Here is a 25151-nt window from a genome sequence, read left to right as displayed (position 1 = left end):
GACCAGTTTGATCCATGTGGTACAGTTACAGGCAGCTTACAGTATATGGGCAATGGAGGACTGGGATACTCCAGATAATGTTGATGCTGGGGAAAATGGACAGAAATTTCAAAAGTCCACAGAAAGTAAACTTAGACACAGCAAGGTTATTTAATCATCTAGAGCCAGCTTAGCTCATGCAGAGTATTTTGGGAATGAACAGGAAGTACCAACGTCCTCCTAGAACCTCTGTGCTGAGGAACAGAGGCATTAGTGTTGTCACTGCTTCCATTTCTGCCTCAACCACTCTGGCTCTGGGCTCCCTCTGCTGCCAGTTCCAAGTGGAGCTAACCCAGCCAACTATATATCGCTGCTGAGGTATGTTCATTGTTCTGTAGAACTTAAGATTAAACTGGACCCTCATATCTATGATTTCCTGTGCATGCACATGATCCATCACAGCCTGGAGCAGATACTACCAGAACCATTGTTTACACTTGAGGTAAATGATGTGAGGAGAGGAAGTTTCACCAGCCTTGCAATAAAGCCAGGATCTGCTGCTGGCGCTGCTATTGCTTATGGTAGCAGTTCAACATATAACTGTTAAGAAATCCTTGTTTATCGCATAATGCTTCTAATGTGTATGTAGTGATGGTCTGACAGTCTTTGAATGCCTATTATGATTTCTGATTCCCAACACTTAGAAGAGATGTCTTAGGAACTGGAAGAATTGCCGTTCGGAAACCGGGCTTAGATTTCAGGGCTTGGATTTCAGCATACAAGAGACATTTCGTTTAATAAATTGATTGTAAATGTATATGGATGAATAAAAAGACATAACAGCAAGTAGATGTGTAGGACTGAGAGCAGCTTTCCAGATTAAGAACACTATTCAGTATTACAAAAGAAAACAAGAGGTGAGCTATATGTGTACAGAGTACCATGGAATACAGGTAAAGAAAGGAGACAATTCAAGTGAATCATTTGGTTAAAGCATAAATGTTGTGTTTCCCTCATCTCTCTGTACAACAGGTGCCTTTGATTCAAAGCACAAACAAGATCCCGAAGATTCCCACAAGGCCCACAAGAAGAAATCAAAAGAGAAGGAAAGGAGAGTGGCAGTCAGTCAGTGGGACACGGATGTACAACCCCTCGTTTCATCTTCTAAATGGCTTCAGCTTCACGGGCTTAAAAGAAACAAGTTGTCCCTATCCCAGATTTTGTCACAGATTGGATTCCAGCACAGGAAAGGTATAAGACAAATCCATAATAGAGTAATAATAAACCCCCCGACTTTGAATAGTCTATAGGGTCACACTCATTTTGCACCCCAGTGTACACAGAGGAGATTTTCACTTTGTCTCTTTTCTTATCATAATGGCAGAAAGGGAAGCTGTATCCACAGTTGCTGACATTGCCAGTTCAGAGAACTGAGGAACTCCACCTCCTTTTGATCTGAGGAGTTAGGATCTGAGAAAGGTTTTCCTTACTCAACTGTACTGTTGCTTTACCCTAGGCTCCAGTTCAAATACTCTCCAATTTAGCTATAGCTGGGAAATAACTTATGCCACTGAAGCTGTTAGTCTTTTTCCTGCAAATAACGCACCATAAGATCTCTGTTCATTTTTAAATGGCAAATAAAATGTATGCCATGCCATAATCTGTGATCTACTAGTTGATGATCAGGGCTAGCCAACCTGCTTGGAAATAGTATATTATTTCCAGGGATCCAGCTTTAAGGAAGCAGTTAAATTTGATTAGAATTCAGGCTGCTTTTCGTGCAAAGTCAGGCTATAGAAAAATGTTTCTTTGCAGTCATCTGACAGCTGGAGGGGAAGAGTTTGCTAATAATTATTAATCACTGCCATAATAGTGCTTTGCGGAGCATGGTAAGATATTCTTTTCTTTGAGCAGCTTGTCGCCTGAGAAGTAGGAATTGTAATGTATTGCAATTTTTCTAGGTTGCATAATTTAAGATTTCGGTTGGCTTGTGTCCATGGGGCATTCAAAGATCAACAGTGCAGATCTTGAAATCCTGTATGCCGTAGATGAAGAAGAAGATGTTAAGCAGGGTTAATGCTGTTAACAGTGTAATTTTAGGAGCAGAACATACTAGCTTAGCAGGGCAACATGCTGTACAGAATAGCTGCTTTGTGAAGTTAAATATTCCCTCCCCTAATGTTTTCCTATCAGTGGAGATACTGTAGAAGATTTCTCGCTACTGAAAGAGCAAACCGCAACCTTTTCCTTAGTTGCACCCACTTCTGCACCCATTTAGTTGTGTAAGAGAACAGCATTATCTGTACCAGATTTTGTATTTTGTTTGATGGACAAATATTTGCAAGTCCTGTTGTGAGGTAAATGGATAATACAGAAGTTTAATTGCCTAAACCTTTCATTTATTAAAGTCCCACATAGCTTTTTGGTGTATAAATAATTAAAAGTGTTTTTTTTCCCCACTTCTGACTAAACTGGCAGGGAGCAGCAAGAGTAGGGCTGCTCCATGGAGAGAAAATGAGCCAGGAGCCAAAGGGGACTGCAGCCCAAGCAGTGTCCTCACTGACCAGGATGCAGTCCTGCAGCATCTAAGCACCACAGGCAGAGCAGGGTGCTGCTGATAGTGTCCGCAGACAGTCCTGGACAGGGGGAGGTGATGAACCATGTGTAGGGTCCACTCAGGGAATGCAGCCAGGAGCAACAGGAGATGGAGCCAGAGACAAAACTGGAGACAAGGCCACAACATAGGTCTTAGAGCCACATCCAGGAGACAGAACTGTAGACAAGGCTATAATACAGGGCTGAAAGGTCTATCCAGGAGAGACGTCCACTAGCAGAACTTGAGACAGGTACACCTACAACACAGCTAAAGCAAAGACTGGGTCCCCAGGCCTGAGTGCCCTGTGACTGGAAACCCCAGGTGAGGTTGATCAGGGCTATCAAGGCTTGTTGGTACCCTCAGGGCCCCATCATAGATCTAGCCAGAAAAAATTGTAACACAAAAACATAATTAGAATTTCTCTCAAGTATCTTAACGTCAAGAGTTCAATACAAATGCATGTGCCTCACACATGGATGGTATACACATCAACCTGAAAAATATCTGTTTGAAGTAATCTTTATGATTAGCAACTTGATCTTTTGTAACCTTTACTATAGATTATGTGACCACCTTGGGGAAACTTGTGGCTTCTCGGTATGCAGATGGTCTGTTTCCTCAATACAAGAGAGCACAAGATGGCAGCGTATATAATGTAAGTGTGGCTGACTTGTGGTAACTTCCCTGTGCACTTAGAAGTTATTACCACTGTAGCAGAATGAAGTGACTAAAATGTCTCCCTATGGCATGAAATACTTGCATTCTTTGTGAGAACTTTATCTTTTGATCAGTTTTTTTTCTGTTTTGTCAAACTGTTAGTGATAACAATCAGTGGTAGACAAGCTAGATATCTTTTTCTTTTTTTCCTTGCAAAGTCTTATGCTCTTGCCTTGGTGCAGCATTGCAGTAAATCTTTCCAGACAAGACTGCAGTTTCTAAGCAACATTTACCCTGTCTTGAAAGAGGGAACACTTAAAAAGAAGATGCTCAGCCGAGTTAAAAAAAATAAAATCGTAGTCAATAAAATAAATGGGGATGCTGAAATAAGAAAACATAATGCGCTGTCATTGCCAATGCAAAGCGCTGCTTTGCTTACTGCCAGCGGGTCACAAAAGGCTCAGCCTACTCTATAGAGACAGCTAGCTGGATCTCTGCCCAGGATCATGTTCTAAGGAATGTCTTAGCAACAGCTGCTGGCGGCCCCATTGTTGAGAGGATGGCTTCTGATTGAAGAGGTACGCAAGTGAGCGAGGAGGGGAGAGAGTTAATTCATAAAAGATTTTTAAAAAGCAAATGACTTGTCATTTTTTCTGATAACTAGAGTTACTTTTGAGGCACAAGGCTTAAAAATGGGAAAAGAACCATTTCAGGGAGTCTTTGCCCCTCATTTTTTTCCCATTAATTCCATATGAAATAGCTACATAATGTCTTTTAATCTTAGGACATGTTCCAAGTAGTAGGAAGGACATTTCTGGTAGCATTAAGGTAGAAATGCCACTATACAAGATCTGGTGAGATCTCATTTAGGATATTGTGTACAATATTGTGTACAGTTACTACAGGTTGAGAATGAGCAATTCAAACCAGAACAGGTACTGGGAAGCGCTAGTAGGATGAACTGCAATGGAGTGCTGATCTTATAAAAGGGCTTGGTTGATGTTGACATATGTAAGTAAGACTGAAGAAGACTGACAAAGGGTAGCATTATTGCCCTTGAATGCCTACAGAAAGGCAAATTACAGGGATAGGGAAAAGCTATAGTTTTCTATGCTAAAAGGCATGCTAGCCCAAGAATATATGGGTATGAACTGCCACGAATAAATTTAGGCTGGACAGTCAGAAGTTTTCCAGCCCTCAGAGGAATGGGAATCTGGACTGTCCAACTACAAGTGAAGGGGTGGTACAAGGAAACTTCTTTATTTTAAGATGGAGTTTGATCAGTGTAGTGCAATAAACTTCTTTGTATGAGTCTGGCTGTCATAGGAGGAAACTGGATTTTCTAAGTGCTCCTTCCCAGGCCTACATTCCTTTGGCAGACAGCCTGAGACTCTGTATCTGGGAGGCACATTACAGGGCCCTAGCTGATATTAAAGAACAGAGAAAAATACAAATAAGAGGAAGAAATGTGCAGACTGACACACAAAATATCTTCTCCCTGAGAAATGTTCTTGTTTAAAAACATTTGTATCTCCAAGGTTTTGTACTTAGTCCCAGAAAGGTAGTTGGAGGTAGAAGGTAGCCAGTGAATTAGCTTACATGGTTCAGAGATATCGGGCGAATGTCTTTACTGGAACCGGTGGTGAATTTTTAAACCCACAGATCACTTTGCATGGTGAATGCATATACATGTGTTCTTAGGGAGGGTCTGCTGGTTTTAATTTCAACTCTGGATCTAGGTTTTTCTTATTTTACTGATATGGTATGAGAATTTTTAGTTGTTGATTGCAGTTGTCTGAACTAAATTTGCCTAAGCAACTACCTGCAAACAGTTAATCTGTAATGCTGGGCATTGTTAGTGAAATAATAGTACAAACAGGAAACATTTTACATTTTCCTTTCAAATGCTAAATACAAGGGGGAGATTGAAGTGCCCCAGAACCAATGTTCCCTTGTATTGCTGTACAAAATTTTAACAGCCAGTCAAAATTCTGGTATAAGAAGGTACAAAGTTTCTGTGTCCTTGTTTGTTCACCCATCTACTCTCCAGCCCTTTCTGCATCCTAGCCTGTGTTCAGCTCATTCTAATTGCTCCAGTCTTGAGACAGACAAGTCAGACAACCCACTGGCACTGTCCCATGCTCATATAAAAAGATTATGAAAAGCAATTAGGACAAAATGCAGTGTCTTTTCTTTATAGCTTAGATGCATTTGTCGAGTATTTGCTCTTGAAATAGTGGAAGAAAAATGGGTTGTTTTCACTGCTACCTTGGCTGGCATATCTGGCACTTGCAAACAAGCTATTGCAGCTGTGCTAAGCTTGGGGCTGCATTTGTATTATTTGTTTTGATGTTCAATTTCTTTCTCTCCCTTATTTAAATAAAGCTGACAGCCAAAAAAGAACTGATTCTTCATTTTGTGGATTGTCTAATGGGAGCTATTGAGCTATATAAGCAGCGAATGGAATGGCTAACCAGTGAGAGCCGGCAGATATTTGGAGTGATTCAAGAACGGTGCATTGTCATTGTTTTGGATTTTGGCACTGCAGCTCCAGCTGAATTTGATCTATGTCGGGATGCACTTTCTATGGTACTTGTGGAACAGGTGACCCAAATTGCCAAATTCAACCTCATTTGGTAAGCAGAAAGAATCATAGAATCATAGAATGGTTTGGGTTGGAAGGGACCTTGAAAGCTCATCTAGTCCAACCCCCCTGCAATGAGCAGGGACATCTTCAACTAGATCAGATTGCTCAAAGACCCATCCAACCTGACCTTGAATGTTTCCAGGGATGGGGCATCCACAACCTCTCTGGGCAACCTGTTCCAGTGTTTCACCACCCTCATGGTAAAAATTATCTTCCTTATATCTACTCTGAATCTACCTTTTAGTTCAAAACCATTACCCCTTGTCCTATCACTACAGGCCCTACTAAAAAGTCTGTCCCCATCTTTCTTATAATCCCCCTTTAAGTATTGAAAGGCTGCAATCAGGTCTCCCCAGAGCCTTCTCTTCTCCAGGCAAAACCAAAGAATTCCATGTCTGCCCACTGCTGGAGAATAAAAAAGGAGTCACATATCATATAGACATGTGTTTGGATAATATGCTTTCTGTAGTGGAAGTTGTCGTGATTCATGTCCTGGTAATATCTGTAGATTTTCCACCAAGTTTCACCCACAGTCATGCTGAGCTTGCTACTTCCATTTAACAGAAGACCATTGTTACCCTGAAGAACAGATAAAGACTAACAGAACCCCAATACTGATATATGCCTTCTACAACTGTAGCACAGAAAAACAGAAAGATAAGGGGGACTTTGCAATAGCAGGAATGCTCTTCAGGCATCTAAGTATTACAGAGTGAAACAGTGAGGTCCCATCTGACTGCCTAGGCATTACAGGTTTCTGCCTTACAGCTAAATGTACACTGCCCCAAGTGCCATAGGCACAGGCATAGTCATTTGTATTTCTATAGATTTCCATGGTCACAGAAATTAGTAGCAGAACTAGGAAACAATACTAGATTTCCATAACAAAAGACAAGTGCTTGTTCCCTAACAGGAGTAAATGAATATGGGTTTAGTTACAAATTGTAGAAGCAGCTATTCAAATTTATGTATCTCTGCACAAATTCTCATATATACATAAAGGTTTGAACCTGTAAGCATAGGTTTGGATAAATGAATGGAATTTTGTGACTATGAAAAAAAGATGCACAAATTAGGTCATATAATTTTAAAATTGGTTCCACAATGATAACTTGCAACTACACTGTGATTCTTAAAGTTGTTTTACCCAAGGTTTGTCCTACAGATTTGATTCTGGTGCCCTGTCTTAATTCTCTAGCTTGTGATACAACTGAGATTTCAGTCGAAAAGTAGAAAACTTCCATAGCTTTTGAGAAGCACATAAAACATTTGCTTTGAAAATGATCTGCAGAGCCAAGTCAAAATTGAGGCACAATAATTGTGTTCATCAGTTTGTTTGTGCAGGAGGGAGACAAAGGACAATATAGCATATAAATTATTACTTTAAAAGAATCTTGGAAAACATACTTGTCTTTTAGATTTGCAGTAAACTCTTTAAAATAGTGCTTGATGGAATGTCACAAACACTGCAACCACTTGGTTTTTTATTTGCTTTCTGTCTTTTTATGTACAAATGCACGGGCATACGTGCTCATATACTTTGTATTTCTGTACTGCCATTAAGGCCAAGACCTTTGATCAATTAAAATATCAAAAAGCTTAGCATCACAAGTTTTATTTTGATGGGTAGATAAAGATCAGCCCTACTAAAAAAAAGCGTGTCAGTTAAAATGATCTGACAGAAGGTCATGCAGCAAGTTGTGGAAAGAGACCTGTGGAAGCCAGATCTTTTTTTCATACACATATTTTAAAAACCTGATTGTGTTTTTATGTTCAGGGGAGATAGGAATTTGGAACTGTTTTTAAAGTACTTTAGCTCTCTTGACCCTACTTTGGAAAGAGTTATCTCAAAAAAATTTCTTATAAAAATTACAGTATTTTTCTAAGGGTTTGTCATGGTTTAAGCCTAGCTAGCAACTAAGCACCATGCAGCTGCTCTCTCCCTCCTCCCCCTGCGGTGGGATGGGGAGGAGAATAGGAACAAAAAGGTAAAAACCTCATGGGTCAAGATAAGGACAGTTTAATAGGACAACACAAGGAGAGAAGAAATAATAATAACAACAATACTAATAAAAGAATATGCAAAGCGAGTGATGCACTATGCAATTGCTCACTACATGGAACCCAACGCCCAGCCCCTTCCCAAACTGTGATCCCCACCCCGGCCAGCTCCCCCAGTAATATACTGAACATGATGTCACATGGTATCAAATATCCCCCTGGCCAGTCCTGGTCAGCTGTCCTGGCTGTGTCCCCTCCCAGCTTCTTGTGAAAATTAACTCTATCCCAGCTGAACCCAGGTCAGGGTTTTATTTTTCCTCTACTTCTTTTCCTCTACTTCCTCTAAAAGTCTAGATTTAGTATCTGTGATTTATTGTAATTTTTACTTAAGAATATAAAAGAAGAGTAACAATAGCAGAGCTCCACTCTTTTGCTCTGCCAGCATTATTCTCACTATTTCTGATTTATAGTTAATGTCATTTTCAGGGCTGCTCCGGATCTTATGAAGTGGCAACAGAAATCTACTCCTGTGTCTGAGCATACTGTAATGTCTGCTGTTACATGGCTCTGGAAGCTGGACCATATGACAGCTGCCAGCCATACCAACTCTGCTGAAGCCCTGCTGGAAGCCATGAGTGATGACGTGGTAAGCTCATACATCTTTTCAGAAGCCTCAAGTAAATCCAAGAATATTCAGTGCCAGACTGGCTACTGTGATTTGCCCTAATGAATATTGCAAAGATAAATATTAATGACGGCATTTGGAAAGGTTTTTTTTTCCCCAAGTGTAGCTGCATACTATGTTTACTGATGGCCTGTTTATGTAATGTACTGTATTTTGAATGCAGAAACTTGTTTATTTTCTTTTCTAGAGTACACAGAATAAGTAACATATTCGTCACTAAGGGAAAGAGAAAACATCTTCCTTCCCTTCCACTTTCTTTGCCATATATGTTTTTCAGGGCTTCAAGTTTATGAGAAAATTGCTAGTATCAACATTATTGAAGACAGGGAAACTGTTTTTATTTTGTTATGTATCCAAAGTGCTCATTAAAACTATATTTAAAATCCAAAATAGTAGGTACAGAAATTTTTTTAAGTATTAACTCATGGTAGGGGTATGCAAATCCTTCTTCATCATCCAGGTTATAGCTAGAGTTTCTTCCAGGACAAAAAGCCAAAGCATGCACAGGTATTGCTGCAATTAAATTCTGTCTGTTTCTAAAAGTACCATATTGCTTTATTCATTACAGCAGAGTCACAGATGTAAACCATATATGCTATCATTTGAGCTAGTCACTTAAAACTTGTGTTGTGAAAGAGATATTTTATGAAATTTGCTTACAATGTACATTGTTTCAGTTCTCTAGCACCCAAATTTAATGGAAAATTGGGCCTACTGTGTGTGGACTAGAATCATTGCTTTTCACTGCCATTAAGATCCATACCTGTTCACAGATCCAATCCTAACCTCTTTGTAAATCTCATTCTGAGACATTGTTTGAAGGAGAAGGTAAATTTGGCTTGAGTTTTCTTCTGGTTCCCTGTGCTGGTGGATTCTCATCCAGATGAACCTTGATGTTTGGAAACTGATATTAAAAAGGAACTGGATGAGGAACAAATTGTGCAACAGTGAGATTTTTTTATGACTGCTTTTTTAAATGCCTCCTTCATAAATTTTATTGACATTTTCAATTTGCAGTGTATTACTGATTTCCTGGTGGGAAAAGAAAAAGATCGTATTTAGATTTCAGTATTGTCTGGATGAAAAAAAGGCTTGTTGGACCTGGTGGGTCTGCGTATGAATAAACAGAAATTAAAATCTGTCCAACAGTGAGAAGTCTATAATTTTTTTCCGGCCATTGGTGGGCTAATGGGTAGTCTGGGGGAGTCAATTGTGGCAGGTGCTCAACATAAAACAAACTTCAATTACTCCTAAATGCAGTCATTATCATTCATAACTGACAGTTCACTTGAGTGCAAGCTTCACTATACTGCAGGCAGGGGGAGACCCCATTCAGTCCTAGGCAAAAGCCGCATACTCACTGAACAGTCGTAAATGACTTATTCCTCAGAACTGGCTTCATCAAGTTGCTCCAAAATAATAGCTCTTTTTTCCCTAGACTTGGCTCTTCCTGTCATTCCTTTAGCTGAGCTTTTCTTCCCATGTGTGGTGACTCCCTAGATTTCCTTTCTTCATGACCTGTCAGTCCCAAGCTCAAGATCACTCTGCTGTAAGGTTGCAATCCTTTGAGCTCTACCTGCCACAGATGCATCCACAGCGTTTAACTTGTGGTTCTGTACACGTGCCTCTCTGCGAAGTGTGGGTCACCCATCCAAAACACACCTCCCTACCAAGGTAAAGACTGTGAGGAACTGTTCATGCTGTTCTCCTTCCTGTTCTTGTATGAAGTCTGCTTGTTTAGGCAGATGCACAAATTATAATTTTCAAAATGTGGAGGACTAAATGGAAAGGTTTTAACTTTTCCCCACTAATCTGTAAGGAATATTTCCTTTGTGGTATGGTATTGCTGGGTTTGTAGTTAAGTAGAGTGAATTGTCTGTGGTTAGCAATTTTGTTTATTTTTCTTGTGAGGAGTTGGTTCTGCATCAGCTATGCCCAAGAAATGTTAGCATTTTTGAAGTTGCAGAAGCAGGCAGTAAATCCTTTGGAGGAAGTGTGAAAATTGATATCCTTATTGAATATCAAGTTTATGAATTAGTAGCAGTCTCAGGAGGGAGGGGGAGAAGATGTGAATCTGAAGGAACACAGGGAAAAGTGGTAGTTCAATATGCATGCGTTCCCCCAGGTCAGGAGCCTCTTCAGCAAAAGGAATAGGAAGAAGGTGTTGTCCAAGGACTGGGTCTCAGCTGGGAGAGCTGTGTGCATGCTTGGGTAGCTTTTTAGCTAGATGAAACAGAGAGGGGAACCTTGTAAAACTGAACTAAAGCACAGATAGGTGCAAGAGTTCTTTCATTTTGTTTCTCTGCACCTTTTTCTAAAGCAAGTAAGTATTTTGTCAATCTTGCACTTTAACGAAACACATTCATTCTACTCTTTAACCTTAGTATTTGTCTAGCATTAACAGTGATGCCAGGACACCTGGCTGACCACAGACCTGCTTGCTCCCAAGGCAGTGTGGTCTGTAACTATGGGCCCTGCATCCCACATGGAGTGACTTGCCCCCTCTATAAGATCCAAGGGATGCCTGAGGTGTCAAGGTGCTGATTCATTAATTTGCCTGGTCTAGCCTGAGATTGGGTTGCTGCTTCGGAGACATGTCTTCTAGTGCTGAGGAATAGTCCAAGTATTTGTGGCAAAAGGTAGAGGAGGGACAGAACTTGAAATCTAGAAGTCCATGTCAGTTTATATCAACATGCTTATGATGTGGGACAGTACGGGGATCTTATAGCCTGGAAGCTTCAAGTACAAACTGGAAAAAAGATGTTCATGTGCCATTCTGTTGACTCAGGGAGCTGAAATATAGATCAGTATCAAAGGCAGTAGTGGAAATGCATGAATGCACTTACAGGTGATACTGAATTTGCTTTACTACTGCATGAAATTATGTGGGTGCATAAACATTTCCTCAGTGCCATCCCAGACTCTAATAGTTGTCTTCTCTTTTGTGGTGCATGTCCCAGGATTCCTAGTTGTATTCAAGTGTATTTTTTTCAGTTAAACAGCTGTTTATCGGTTGGTATGTACCATGCCATAGGACTGATATGCTATGCTTATTGTCTTGAACATCATCATGGGATGGCTGGTGTTATATTTGTTTTTAATGATGGTGAAAATGCAAGAAGCATACTTACCATGAGGATTGTTAGCATGGACAAGTGCAGGTAACATCAAATCCCTCATAATGTAATACTCAAGCAATAACTACAAGACATCTCATCAGCTTCTCTCCTTGCAATAACATTTTCAGAATATAGGTGTGTGTGGTCATAATAAACCTGCCAAGCTCCCTTTGCCTTGGGAAGTATAAAAAATACGAATTATCTGTAAATTCCAGCAGTAGCATTCAAAGAATGATGCATCTTTCCTACCCTCAAAATACATGCTACTGGTAAAATTATGTCTAGTATAAAAGTTCCTACTGATTTTCAGCCCTGGCAAAGCACCAACATAGCATCTCTCCTCATAAAAGTGGAACGTGGCACAGAGACTTGTCCTAACTAATAATACAGTTGTCCTTCCTTAGACCTCTCTTTGGTTTCAGTTAAATTCTGTGGAAAGGGGCTTGCATTGGGCAGAATCAGACTCAGGGGCTGTGGGCCGGGTTCTCTTCTCACTTCAGGAAATTTTCTGTGGACTTCATTTGAATTACTAGCATAAATGAGAGGGAGAACCAAAGATCTGAAAATCTTATAGGCCAAGTAATGCATCGGTTCTACTAAATTTTTCTACTAGTACTCAGCACAGGACAGTGCTTGAGCAAGTACCAGGCATCTATGTAAAATAATGTCTTCCAATTCCCAATTTTTTTTCTGTTTAATGACAGGTTGAAGCCGTTTACTACTTTGCTGTGGGTGATGTTCCAGTGGACACAAAGCAGCTACTCCTTGAGAAGGTTTCTGATGGCCCCTGTCCAGTCAACACTGTATCTTTCAATGCCAGGGAAGATGAAACAATTATTTTTCTGAAAGAGTTGAGCCGCTTGGCCTCTGGCAGGTATGACAGAAGCAGCACAGTAATGATTTCAGTACTTGTAAAGTGCTTTGCTGCTAGGAATGGTATTGGAAGGTACCTGAATATAATCCCTGTTTTACTCATGAGGAAAATGAGACAAAGCAGTTCAGTAACTGGTCTGGGGAAGCTGGGGAAATAGTCTAAGAGATATGACTAAAATGCAGAACCTACTCGAACAGACCAGCTTCTTTCCACATACGTGCTCACTGGCTTGCAAAGGCCATTCCTTTTTTATACCCTAAATTATCTGTCATCTGCTCCTTTCTTGAAGTCTGAAAAATTGTTCAAGGGAAAGGGTCACAACATAAATTGAAACAAATTTTTTATTGTATTGCTTTGTATTCTGGTAAAATCCACAGGCACCAGCAAAGGATCTAGAGTTTTGTTGGATCAAGTGCCATACAGACATGTACTGAAAAGGTAATGCCTGTCCTAAATGGGCAGTTCCTGGAACAACAGAAAATTGATGTGGTGTTATCCATCAGGCCTGGTTGTGTGGAAATGCAGTTCTGTACCATGCTCTCTAGCATCTATTTGGTATGGTTGGTGGAAACTGATACATTCCACATGGCTTGTTGGCTCCTTTATCCTGGGAATCAGCTGTGTGGTGAGAATCAGCCTTCAGTAGAAAGGGATAATTAAACTTTGATCTTGATTCTGATATCAAAATAAGGAAAACAAACGAACACAAAACCCCACAATACCAAACTCATGCTGAACAGCAGGAGGGCAGTAGGAGTCAGTAGGTGTTTGCTTAACAGAAGTCACCATACAGTTACAGAGCTGTGAAATGGCTGCTAGCTCTTTCTGTTTCACTGTTGTTTGTGCAAGAGTGGGAAGACCTCCAACAGTAGAAATCTCCCAAATGACAGCAGAGCAATTGGTAAGATGGCAGCTGTTTAGCTCTTTTATAGCCATCTGTGTTTAGAAGTAGCTTTTAAGAGATGGAGTGTCTGCCAAAAAACAAGACTGTGGGAAAGTGTTATGTTTGCTCTGGTCTGATGTGTGTCTAAAATGATTGTGGTCATTTAGAATCATGGTACCTCCATGATACCAGGTACATTGCCAGTCACCATCCTTCATTTTCTTTTGGCAGTGTTTTTACCTTCTTTATAAAAGGAAGGTGAATGTTGCTTGTATGGTGGAGGCAGAGGCAAGAAGGGTTGTGGCAGGGAGCTGAGAGGAATTGTTTTGTTTGATATGATTCCCACTATCTTCTTTTTACATGAGTCTGGGTTTGGTGCAGAGACTCATTGGGCCAATTAATATCTTGCTGGTAGGTATTTGCCCAATAACTGTCTATAAGTTTAAGTCAGCTTTCCCATAGGAATGGCCAAGTTCATGGGCTTTTCATGACTTGAGCTTGTTTTGAGTGTAGTTCTGTTTTAGAAATGCATCTTTTTTCTGCTCTGACAGTGAGGGTAAATGAAGTCTGCTTGACTTCCTGATTTGTATGCCAATAATGAAATAAATGTTCCTGTTAGGCTTTCAACTGGGAGGACAATCTGGTAAAAAGGTGTTAGTGTCATCTCAGACATCTCAAATTACATGCTTGCTCAGCGTGTTAAAAGCATTAATTAAAAATAGATTTCCAGGAGATTGAAAAGGAAGGTGCCTCAGGGTAAATGATACCAAAATGAAAGGATGTTCTTCATAAGAAGGCTTCAGAATGTACATAAATGTATATAAAAGTTTTGATAATATTCATACTGTTGTAGTTGAAGGTTTAGATATCTTGAATAGAGAAGCAAATAATTCCAAAGTTGTACACCACTATGATCTTGCATGTGTGACATACATATTGTTAAAATTAGAAAAGTATTTATGTAGTTTACGTACTGGTGAAAACTCATTTTGTATTACAGATTCCATGCTTTTGCTGAGAAGAATGACTATAGAGATGCTACTGGACCTGCACTAAAATGTGAAGAGGATGGAAAAGGTCTACTTGCCCTGAATTCCAGAAAAGTGAAAGGGCGAATGCCACTAGGTAGACAATATAAAAACCAAGATGATACAGATTTTCTCAGTGAGGTTTCAGAATAAAATGTAATATAGGAACTCACTAAAGAAGCCTTCTGTAGGCATGAGGTGAGGACAGGACTGACCAAATGGAAATTCTGTGGGTGGGAAGGAGAAGGAAAGGAAAAGAGAGAAGTGAAGACAGTAGAGGATGTGCATGTGAGAATGAGAGAAGTGAAAAAAGGGAGAAGAAGAACATTTATTTAGGGAGATGAAGAATAGTACTGGTGTGCTTATGCCAGTGACCTTGTGGAAATGTATAGAGAAATGGCAGAAAGGAAGAGGAATAGCGTGGAAGACCATCTGATACAACAGCCACATCAATACAGGCCTAGTTCATACATAATATAAGGGGATTAAATCCACATGAGGTTGACTTGCTTCTCTCAAGATCTGAATTTGTCAGAAAGACAGGCAACAAGCACAGTAAAATAACCATAGAGAAGAAGGTGCAAAGGTGGTGGTGGTGGGGGAACTGATGAAAAAAAAACCCAGGAGGAAACAAATAACGGAAAGAAACAATTTTACTGGGGGGTGAAGCTGGGCAGAAAGCTCTCAGTGTGTTTCTTAACCAGTCACAGTGCTACTTCCTCTGGGTAAGTCAGCCTTACTGTTCAGTGAGACTGGGCTGGGGTTTCAGCCAGGTTGGGAGGACACGAGCTTGTGGTGTGAAGTGAGGCTGTGTATGTCAAGTCTGATATCTTTATCAGCAGGACATTAAATTAAAAAACGATTTCTTTTAAATATCAGGAAGCATAAGACCCCTTCATTTTAATGGGTCACATCCCCATTATGCTGGGGGGGGCATTAGTTGCCTCAAAGGTAGAATGGTGTTATCCTCTTCTTACTGCTAGGGAATGTATGGCATAAGGTGGCTTTAGTGACTCACCTAAGGTCATTTGTCAGTCTTGGACTAACTGGCCCATATTTCCTGGGTTATAATCTAGTTCCTTGTGTAGTAACCTATCCTTCAGTAGGACCGTGACTATAACAGTACAAGAGAACCATAGTGGGGGGCCAGAAATAAGAGAGTGAGGTGTCACCTGGTTTTTTTGCTTTGAGAAGGGACACTCAAGCTTCACCCATGCAGGGTTTAGAAACCAACAGCAGAATATGCTTCAAAACCCTATCTCTCATTTCATACTAATTCAGAGCAGTATAATGATTGCCTTCAGTCTGCTACGAGTTCCTCCTTGCTGAACCCCATCTGGGGGTGTGCGTGGGGGGAGCTGGCTTCCTCTTTCCCCCGGCAGTCAGTCTGTTTCAATAGATGGGCCTAGAGCTCCTGTATGACTGAAATTACTTCCTCACCACTGTTTCTAAAGCTGAAAGCAGAATAGCTTTAATCACTCAAAAGGGCAGTAATCCCCTTGAAGTGCATTGTCTGTTGTGTCTTATTGCTATTATGGAGTAGAATTTACACATTAAAGAGGAACACGATTAGCTTTCTGCATTTACTGGGTATTATAAGCACAGTCGTGACATCACTGGCAGCCAATCAGAGGGTTTCAGTTGTATGCAGAATCTAAAATCCTTTCAGAAAAGAAAACACATTGGAGACATTATTCTGGTCTGTATCTGCTGTCTCTTGTTTCAGAGACTCCTTCAAGGGTATAGAAGGCAATAATAACGAAAGTGTCAATTACTCACTAATGGGCTCTGAAACTGGTTCTTGGATGTGTGGCATAAACTATACAAGAAATAGAGAATGAATCAGAGATTTAATCTTCCAAATGTGGTGTTTTTTTGAAAATAAGGGGAGGCACAGGACTATTTTGATTATGTTTCTTTTTGTGCCACAAATGCAACAGCTGGAAACTGAAACTCATCATTATGTTTTATGGACTGGAAAAGCTGTTTTAAGGACATCTGCTAGTTTTCTGTGTATCCACTGAATAACAGCGTTTTGCAAATATAGGATACCTTCATGGTCACTCTTTCTTATCTGCTTAACCAAAACAAGTAGGAAGTGAACTGTTTAAAACTTTAGATAAGAGCTCCATTCTCCCCTGTTTTGCATCTTGAGCAGTCAGTTAGAAAGCAAGCGTGAGAAACTGCCAGATTTGAATTTTTGTTTACATTCATTTTGAGTGGGTGCTGGAGATCAAAACAGGTGTAAGCCAGTAAAGAATTAAGGTCCTTATGTTGACAGATTCAGATTTACTTAAGGCAGAGAAATGCTTTTACATAAAGCCTAATTTCACCAATGTGGTGATATGTCCTCATCCAGCACTGATTTTCCTATTATCACTTCTGCCTACATTCTTTGTGTAGCTTCTTCATCTGCAAAAAGCTTCAGAATTAAACAATCCTGTTATGTAGTTATAAGTGGAAGGGAGGTGAAATTTAAGTTGAAACTTGAAGACTTAGAGGGCAAGAGATAGTGGAAGCTGTGGAGAAGGTGGTTCTTGCCGAAAAGGGGCACAGTTGTGTCATCTGCTTGGAGTGACAGGGAGATAAGTGCTAAACAGGGCTTGAAAACCAATGGTGTTTTGAACTAGATCCTGAAATGAATAGTGGGTCCTTGTTGGCTGAAATAGAAACAACAGTAAATCTCTGGCCGGTGTTTTTCTGTGTGGTGGAATAGATTTGCTGGGATGTGTAAAGAAAATGCAAATGGACCGAAATGAGGATTTGACCGATGTGACAAATCCAGAGAGGGATGTGTCTGACCTCCTTGTGAACAGTGTAAGGCTGTATTCTTAGGTGTGCTTGATTTTCCACATTTACCTGATGGTCACAGGGAAAATTTCAGGTTCCTGTGTATAAAATGGGAAGCATAAGAGCACCAACCTCCTGTGTGACACTGAAGTCAATGAACTGTGTACTGTTTATGTACACAGACATGGGAGAGACCGAACCCTCCCTTGGAGAGCCAGGATAATGACTTAAGAGTAGCTACTTTGCTTACAAGCTGTTGCAAAGATCATTGCCTCTGCTTTTTCCTTGCGTGTGCTTTGTCTAGTCTTAGCAGCCTAACCTTGGCCTGGCAAATCTCTTTGCTAATGTGTAGAGAGTGATGCAGATAGCCGTTCTGCGATACCCCATGGGGTACAAAGTTCATTTGCTTTGTCCATTTGCCCAGTAGAAAAGGGGCAGGATCGGGTTGCGGTGAGTTTCAGTGCTGCTTGACCTGGCAGGTATGCAGGTAAAACTGCGTACTCCCCTCTTGGGCTCCTTTGTACCTCCATTCATCCCCCTCTAATTGGGGATTTTAAAAATCAACGCTTGAGGGAATATTGCTGTGTTCTGCTGCCACATAGAGGCTGAGGAAGGGACCAGCAGTCAAAAAATGAATGCCCATCTTGCCTTGCAGGCAAATGAAGTTTAAAATAGATCTTATTCCATTATATTTGGATTTGCTTGCTTCCATGGTCTAAGTCAGATAATCAGAGCAGTAAGAAATGCTGCTGTTTTCCACGAGTTGCTTTTGCATTGGTATTTGCTTGATGTTTCAAAGATATTGTGGATTTTGCAGGCTTTTTTTTTTTTATGGGCTTTTTTTCTCAGCAGGTTTTGTATCTTGAGTATGAAATCAAATGGGTTACAATGACTTGTCAAACTGGATGAGTCTGTCTGCTGGGAGGTAAGAGTGGAAAAGCTGCTTCTTTTAAGATTGCCTGACAGTGTTAAATAACTGGGAAATGGAAATGAGGGCAGTTATGAGTTTCTGTGTACATGTGCAAGTGTGTTTGTTTTCTCTTAGACCTACCGTCTTGCTTCTCAATTTGCCAGTGTCAGCAAAATGCTTCTACCCCTCGCCACAGGCTCTCCCCACACTATTCCTCATCCTCTTCCTCTTTTTCAGGGCCTCCCTCCTCTAGAGCAGAAATGCCATTTAACTGAGGGCAGGGCACATCTGAAACGTTACCCAGCGTGAGGTGGTGAGAACTGAAAACAACCGACCCTGCTCGGCGCAAGCCGGTGGCAGGCAGCAGGGCGTTAAGGCTGGTTCCCTCCTGCGTGTCTGGTGGCCGCCCTCTTGCCGTTGCCGTGGAGTGGTTTTTGAGTCGGAACCAGGGGGTCCCCAGGGGTCTGGCCGTTAAACCGCCAGCCAGGGCAGCTGGGGGGGGTTCTTTCCCTCTGAGGATAAAGCAATTTTTTAAGACGATGTCTTTCCTGGGATGCAGGTGCCTGAAGGCATGCAAGAGTCAGTGGGCCTGGAGCAGTTAGGGACTGCACCCCCCAGGGGGGTGACTTTCAACTGCTTTTTGGTTGGTGGCCCCCAAAAATGGCACAGCTGAGGTGCGAGTGCAGAGAATTTAAACCAAAGAGAGGTTTGTGCTTTCTTGGTCATTTTTCACTGATGTGCTTTGTGGGATGGGCCACAGGTTGAGAACCGCACCTATGCATTGTATGTGTATGTGCATTTTGAGTTTGGGGGCTCAGTTTCGAAAGGCACAGCTTTCCCTGCCCACTCCTCATTAGCTGGAGAGGAAAAGAGGCCAAGGTAGAGGTGAAGGTGAGCCTCCCGTGTAGAGAAAGTTGCTATGGTTGTCACTGCTTGCAACCTCCTCTCCCACTTGAATCCAGGAAAAACTGTTGCCAGATAAAAAGTTTTCTAAGCAACTTGACCTTCACAATGTGCAGTTGTTGATGCCTGCATTTGTCCTGTATAATAAGTGTCGTCAAACATATTTACTTTGAGAGTGCGTACAGTTTTACTTTGCTGTGCTGCATTATAAATAAGGAAAAAATACCTTCTTGTGTAATACCAATTCGATACGCATATCTTACTGGGGACAATAAAAATAATCCTGTAAACCTGATGGGTCCATAGCATCAATTTAAGGAGAAATAAAGCAACACAATGATATCATCAGTATTGTTTTAAAGGTAGTTGAAATATGCATACTTCTTTCAATATTTTCAAACATAATGTTAAAAATGTTCATACAATTATATCTGGATCCCAGTATTTGATAGCTTATGGAAGATATCCAGATTTAGTTGGAGAGAGCCCCACTGGAATTGCATCCTTAACAGTCTTAAACTTAGAAATATGTGCAAGTGTGGTGTGGATGCTGTGTTTTGTGGTTTTAACTGGGACAGCAGGTGTGTGTATATATATTCAATGACACACTACTCATCAGAAGATCTCTAGCTCCCTACTTGCTGGAATTTTGCCATTGCTCAGATTTTGTATGTTTTGCATTTCTGGGGAGAGATTGTTTATAAAAGAAAAGTTGACTTCTTTCTGAAGTATTTGAACAGAATACTTTTCTTAAACTTAAAAGGTAATGATAACAGACTGAGGTTTTTTCTCCCTTCTGTGTTCTATGTTGTGGAATGATCTGCTTTACTAAAGCTTTTTGTGATTTAGGAAATGTTGATCTTTGTCCTAATGGCTGAAGCAGAGGTTTTTTAAATGCAGGATGGTCCCAGGAGATGGCAGTCTACAATAACACATTTCAAAATATTTCTTGGAAACTAAAAGCATTTCACAATTAAAATTGAATTGTTATTTTGTAAAATGTTCATATAACTATTTCAGGGAAGTTTATCAGAGAACAAAATGATCAGGTTGGTTTGTTTACTGATAGCCTACTTTAGTAGCCAAGTTTGCATGTCTTATCTTTTATACAGTGAACCATCACTATATTAACTGAACCACTAGATGATAAGATATAGTTTGCCTTGTTCAGCATCTTTATGTGCAATTCAGTAATAGGTTGTAATGTACAATAGGTTGTAGTCTGCATTTGTAGTTAGGATAGCTCATGATTCAGTTTCTTTTATATTTTTACTGTAACACTACACACAGTTTTTCTGTATTGTCCTATATTGCAATTTAAACTCTGACACTTAGGTATACATGGTGCCTCAATTTTAATAATTGTACTCTACTAAATAAATATATATTTTAATTTTTTTAATCAAGATAAAAGTAACTATTGAGATTAAGAAAACCTTGTATCAACTCTAGCTTTGGATTTTTCCAGTTTTTTGAGAATATAGGCTGATAATAAAACATACTTTTTTTTTTAGCATTTATTTATGACTGTTGAGAATTGTTAGGATGAAAATAAACTTGTATTAGCAAAATTGCATCACATACTCTTCAGGAAAAGAAGATTTAATTTTAAATAAAGGTATTTATGTACTTTAAGGGAATTGAAAGAGTTGAAAATATCTTCTCTTTAAAGTTTCAAAGTTGGGTCTAATATTTGGAGCCAGCTTTTGCAATGAGGTCCAGGGGACAACATGTGAATTTCTTTCTGGAGTTTCCTTATTTTTATCTGAGAGTGTTAAAAAGGATTTGCTTCCATTGTGGGAACAATCTATGGCCAACTCTGGAGGTTACTTCTACCATACTAAGCACCTCACATGTCCTTGTGACAGCTTTGAGCCCTTTTTTGAAGTCTATCAAAGAACAGCACTTGTCACTGCAATGGGACCTCAAGAAAACAAGGTTATATGGCAACATCTGGATGAACCCAATGACTCTGTGGTAACTGAGGAGTTATAAAAAGCAGAAATTTTCTCAAAATGTCAAGTCCTATTTATGATTTCTTTTGCAGTAGCTGGTGTCCGTGAAGATGTCTTTTTGATCTGGAAGGAGTTGGAGGAAGCCAGGAGTACAGTGAGACAAGTTCAGAAAATTTTATCAGAATCTGACCAGCCTGCCTCTCAAGATGGTATCATTTATGTTTCTTTCAAAAGAGTTACCATTATATTAATGATCAATATTTTATTTGTGAACAGTTTTGATTACATGTCAATTTGGGGATGATTGTCTTAGAAATGTCTATATACAGGTAGCACTAATACTTGACATCTAAACTTAGGGTTGCTTAAAACTTTCCAACTTTTCCTCTGTTTATTACTGCTTAAACTTGCTGAACTTTAACAGCTCAGACTGAAATACACCATTTTTAGTTCACCAGTGATTAGGTTTAGAAACTGCCTAGATTTCAAGATATTGAAATTCATTTTTTGTGATCTCTCCCTCTCTGTCTGGGCCAGTAAATCTTTAATTTTATTCTACACAGTGCTGGGGAAGTACCTCATCTCTCTCCCATGATGGTCTTTTTGGGATAGCCTCCAACCTGGTAGCTAGTTCATTCCCCTAAAAGGGAAGAAGTGTGGTTTTGAATTCTCTTAGTCAAAGGTAGAGGACTGAAACCAATTCTGGATGAGTGTTCTGACAATTCTTGTGTTCAGAAACATGGAGGAACACCCACACTGCTTCATTAAACTAATAGTTCCCACCATTATGTTTGGCCTAGAACATGATCTGTTTGTTGTTCTGTGCATGTTGATTGGATTGAGCCCTACTGGAGACAGAAGCATAGCTGGTTTCTGAATCTCTGGAAGGCTTAAACAGGGGATGATGAGAAGCTACTCAGCCCTGCTAAGATTGAGGTGAACTTGCCATGCTCTGGAGCAGAATGATCACACTAACAAGAGTTAAATACTGAAAACTTAGGAATCTGTAGAGTCTAGGCAGCTACAGTGTTGGACTACAACTGAGGGGGTAGATTTTCAGGATCATAGCTGTGATCGTCAGTGCCTATATTCTGCATTAGTCCCTGGTTTTAAAATACTTATGTGGTGTCCGGTGGTATTTTTTGCATAAGTTGATACAAGATTCAGGTTGAATTAGCACAAGTCATCAGTGATTTTGTGTAGCTCCAGTATTGTTTTTGCAGTGCAATTGCTTTCGCTTTGGCTAGATGGAGCTGGGGCCAGATGCCCTTTTCTGAATCACCTGCTGAGGAATGCTTTGTACAGTCAGTTGGTCAGTCACCTGAATTCTCAGTGGTGTGTTGAGATGTGTGACTAGGATGGTGATGGTGAAGATTTGAAGCTGGGAACTTTCTCTGCCTGCTCTTGGTTTGAACAACTGTCAATAACATAACTGCAGGACTTAAGCTTGAGTTTTTTTCTTCTGTGAAGGCATAACACAGTTGTTTACACTGATAATAGCATCTTCTGAATTAGCAGGACTTCCCATATGAAGTTGAACAGCTATACCATAATGCATATGAACAAAAAGACCACAATAAAGCTGCAAAGGCAGCCCTAATTTCAGTGTTTGTTTATGTGTTCCTGACTATGCAGCTTTAATGTTCTTCTAGTATTTGCCTTCATACATAATCACTTCATAAATAAGTTAAAAGAAATGAAATTACAGTGTGATTTATTTTGTCAGTTCTTCAGCATCACTTGATTGTTGCCCGTTGATACAAATAACTGCAGTCTTTCTGTTTGCCTGCATTTCTTCCTGGTTTTGCCTTCCTGATTTGTTTAAAATGCTCTGCTGCAAAATGTAGTTTGTTCTGAAGATTGCAATGTTCTGCAGGAAAAGAAACAGAGAAAAAGAGACAATTTTTCTGCTGACTGTCCAGATAATGCACTAGTTACCTGAACTGAGACATGACTTTTTACATAAAGCATGTGGAAGAAAGACAATGACAATTTTCTTTTTAAAATTATGTGAGTGCATTTGTGACACTTGCCACAGTGGCTGATCTAAGGACCACAAGCAATCAGAAAGCAAATGTTTCCACATGAACAAGCTCTGCCCTGCATGTGCCCTGATGCTGGCTGATCTCTGGGTTTGTTAAGGCAGTAGATGTCTCCATAGGTTTGTTTACAGGCTCAGGATCTCAATACTGTTGTCACTGTAGCTGCATCTAAACAGAGTAGAATTTTATACCACCTAGGTCCACCAAAATTAAAGTGTGACAAAATAAATTCGCCCTGCTATGAGACCCAATGCTGTGTCATTTGGTTTAGGTATGGTTTATTGAGCTGGTGTTGAGTGAGTGTACAGCCCTGTATCCTGTTACTAGTATCCAGAGATGTGCAGTGCCCAAGCTTAGGATGGTCCTTAGAAAATTTCTAAGACAATATGACATAAAAGGGTAAACATAAGAAGTGTCATACCAGATCAGACAAAAAAATTATCCTGTTTCTTTCAGTATCAATTAAAAATGCTAGAAGGAGGGTGTAGAACTAGAGAAAATGTTGAGTTGGTACACAAGTGATTTGTGGCTTGGGATATATGGTGCAATATTCAGCCTGTAAAAAGGCAATATTGCAGAGAAACACAGTAAAATCTCTTCCGGAGACATTGTAGTTTGCCTTTTACTTTAAATGTCCTTCTCTGAAAAAGACCAACAGCAATGTTAACCAATGTTCTTGACTGTATTTTCAATTATATCTTCTGTTGTTTCATTTTCTCAAATGATTCTCCTTGAAGTTAGACATCTTATACCGGAATCTTTTCTGGCATTTTGTAATTCAACTAGTATGAAGGTTAAGTCAGCCTTCATATTACTAAGATTATTCCTTTTATATGTTGATCCTGTAGCTATTTATTTTCTTCACTCTGTCTTCTGATGGGTTTGTTCCAGTTACAAAGGAATTTGTTGCGAAGAATTGTCTGATAATGTCCTGGTTTCAGCTGGGATAGAGTTAACTGTCTTCCTAGTAGCTGGTACAGTGCTATGTTTTGAGTTCAGAGCGAAGAATGTTGATAACACTGATGTTTTCAGTTGTTGCTCAGTAGTGTTTAGACTAATGTCAAGGATTTTTCAGCTTCTCATGCCCAGCCAGTGAGAAAGCTGGAGGGGCACAAGAAGTTGGCACAGGACACAGCCAGGGCACCTGACCCAAACTGGCCAACGGTGTATTCCATACCATGTGACGTCCCATCCAGTACAGAAACGGGGAAGTGGGGGGCAGGGATTCGCCGCTCGGGGGACTGGCTGGGTGTCGGTCGGCGGGTGGTGAGCAATTGCACTGCGTATCATTTGTACATTCCAATCCTTTCATTATTGCTGTTGTCATTTTATTAGTGTTATCATTATCATTATTAGTTTCTTCTTTTCTGTTCTATTAAACCGTTCTTATCTCAACCCACGGGTTTTGCTTCTTCTCCCGATTTTCTCCCCCATCCCACTGGGTGGGGGGGAGTGAGTGAGCGGCTGCGTGGTGTTTAGTTGCTGGCTGGGGTTAAACCACGACAGTCCTTTTTTGGCGCCCAACGTGGGGCACGAAGGGTTGAGATAACGACAAACCTGACCAGAGCTTGTTAAAACAAATTTGTTATAAGCATTCATTATATCGGTCTAATAGTTGCTGGTCATTATGTTGATTTATGTGTTCTTAGAGTTGTTGCTCTGGTTTTTAAAGTTCTGTTATGTATCACCTCGCTTGCTGTATGTAGTCCCTCTTCTGCTGCTTATCATCCGTGGGAGGTGGATTAAGGTTTTCGCTTTGATGTATTGTATAACACTGGTTTATGGTATGATAAAGTCGTCGGCTGTGGGATTAATCCGGTACTTGCACCCAGCATTGTCACCTTTATACTGTGGAAGCCATCTGTGGGAAACTATTAATAATTATACCATTTACCTTTCCTCCTTGGAAAACCAGTCTATGGGTGGGATACCTTTCTTCCCCTCTCCTTTCTCCTTCAGTCCAGTTACAATGGTGTTTGAGAATTTTGAAAAATTTGAATACTCTTGGGATGTTGGGACCAGCACGGTCCTAGCCCTACTGCTAGGAATTAGCATGCTTCTGAATGTGGTTCAGCTCTCATT

The 25151-nt window shown here is 40.2% G+C and overlaps 1 protein-coding gene across 1 annotated transcript in view; it reads left to right on the top strand.

Moving 5' to 3' along the window:
• Positions 1–25151, top strand: part of VWA3B (von Willebrand factor A domain containing 3B) — a 75418-nt gene that overhangs the window by 701 nt on the left and 49566 nt on the right. Inside the window, exons 2-8 of the mRNA XM_052774084.1 lie at positions 1012–1230; positions 3136–3230; positions 5618–5868; positions 8367–8526; positions 12389–12558; positions 14442–14566; positions 21120–21236. Of these exons, the coding sequence (XP_052630044.1) occupies positions 1012–1230; positions 3136–3230; positions 5618–5868; positions 8367–8526; positions 12389–12558; positions 14442–14566; positions 21120–21236 (1137 nt within the window). The remainder of the gene's footprint in view (positions 1–1011; positions 1231–3135; positions 3231–5617; positions 5869–8366; positions 8527–12388; positions 12559–14441; positions 14567–21119; positions 21237–25151) is intronic.

The sequence above is a fragment of the Harpia harpyja genome, chromosome 22 (genome assembly GCF_026419915.1).
Source record: "Harpia harpyja isolate bHarHar1 chromosome 22, bHarHar1 primary haplotype, whole genome shotgun sequence".
NCBI classification, from domain to species: domain Eukaryota; kingdom Metazoa; phylum Chordata; class Aves; order Accipitriformes; family Accipitridae; genus Harpia; species Harpia harpyja.
The sequence above is the reverse complement of the archived record's forward strand: the minus strand, read 5'-3'. Positions and strand labels throughout refer to the sequence as shown.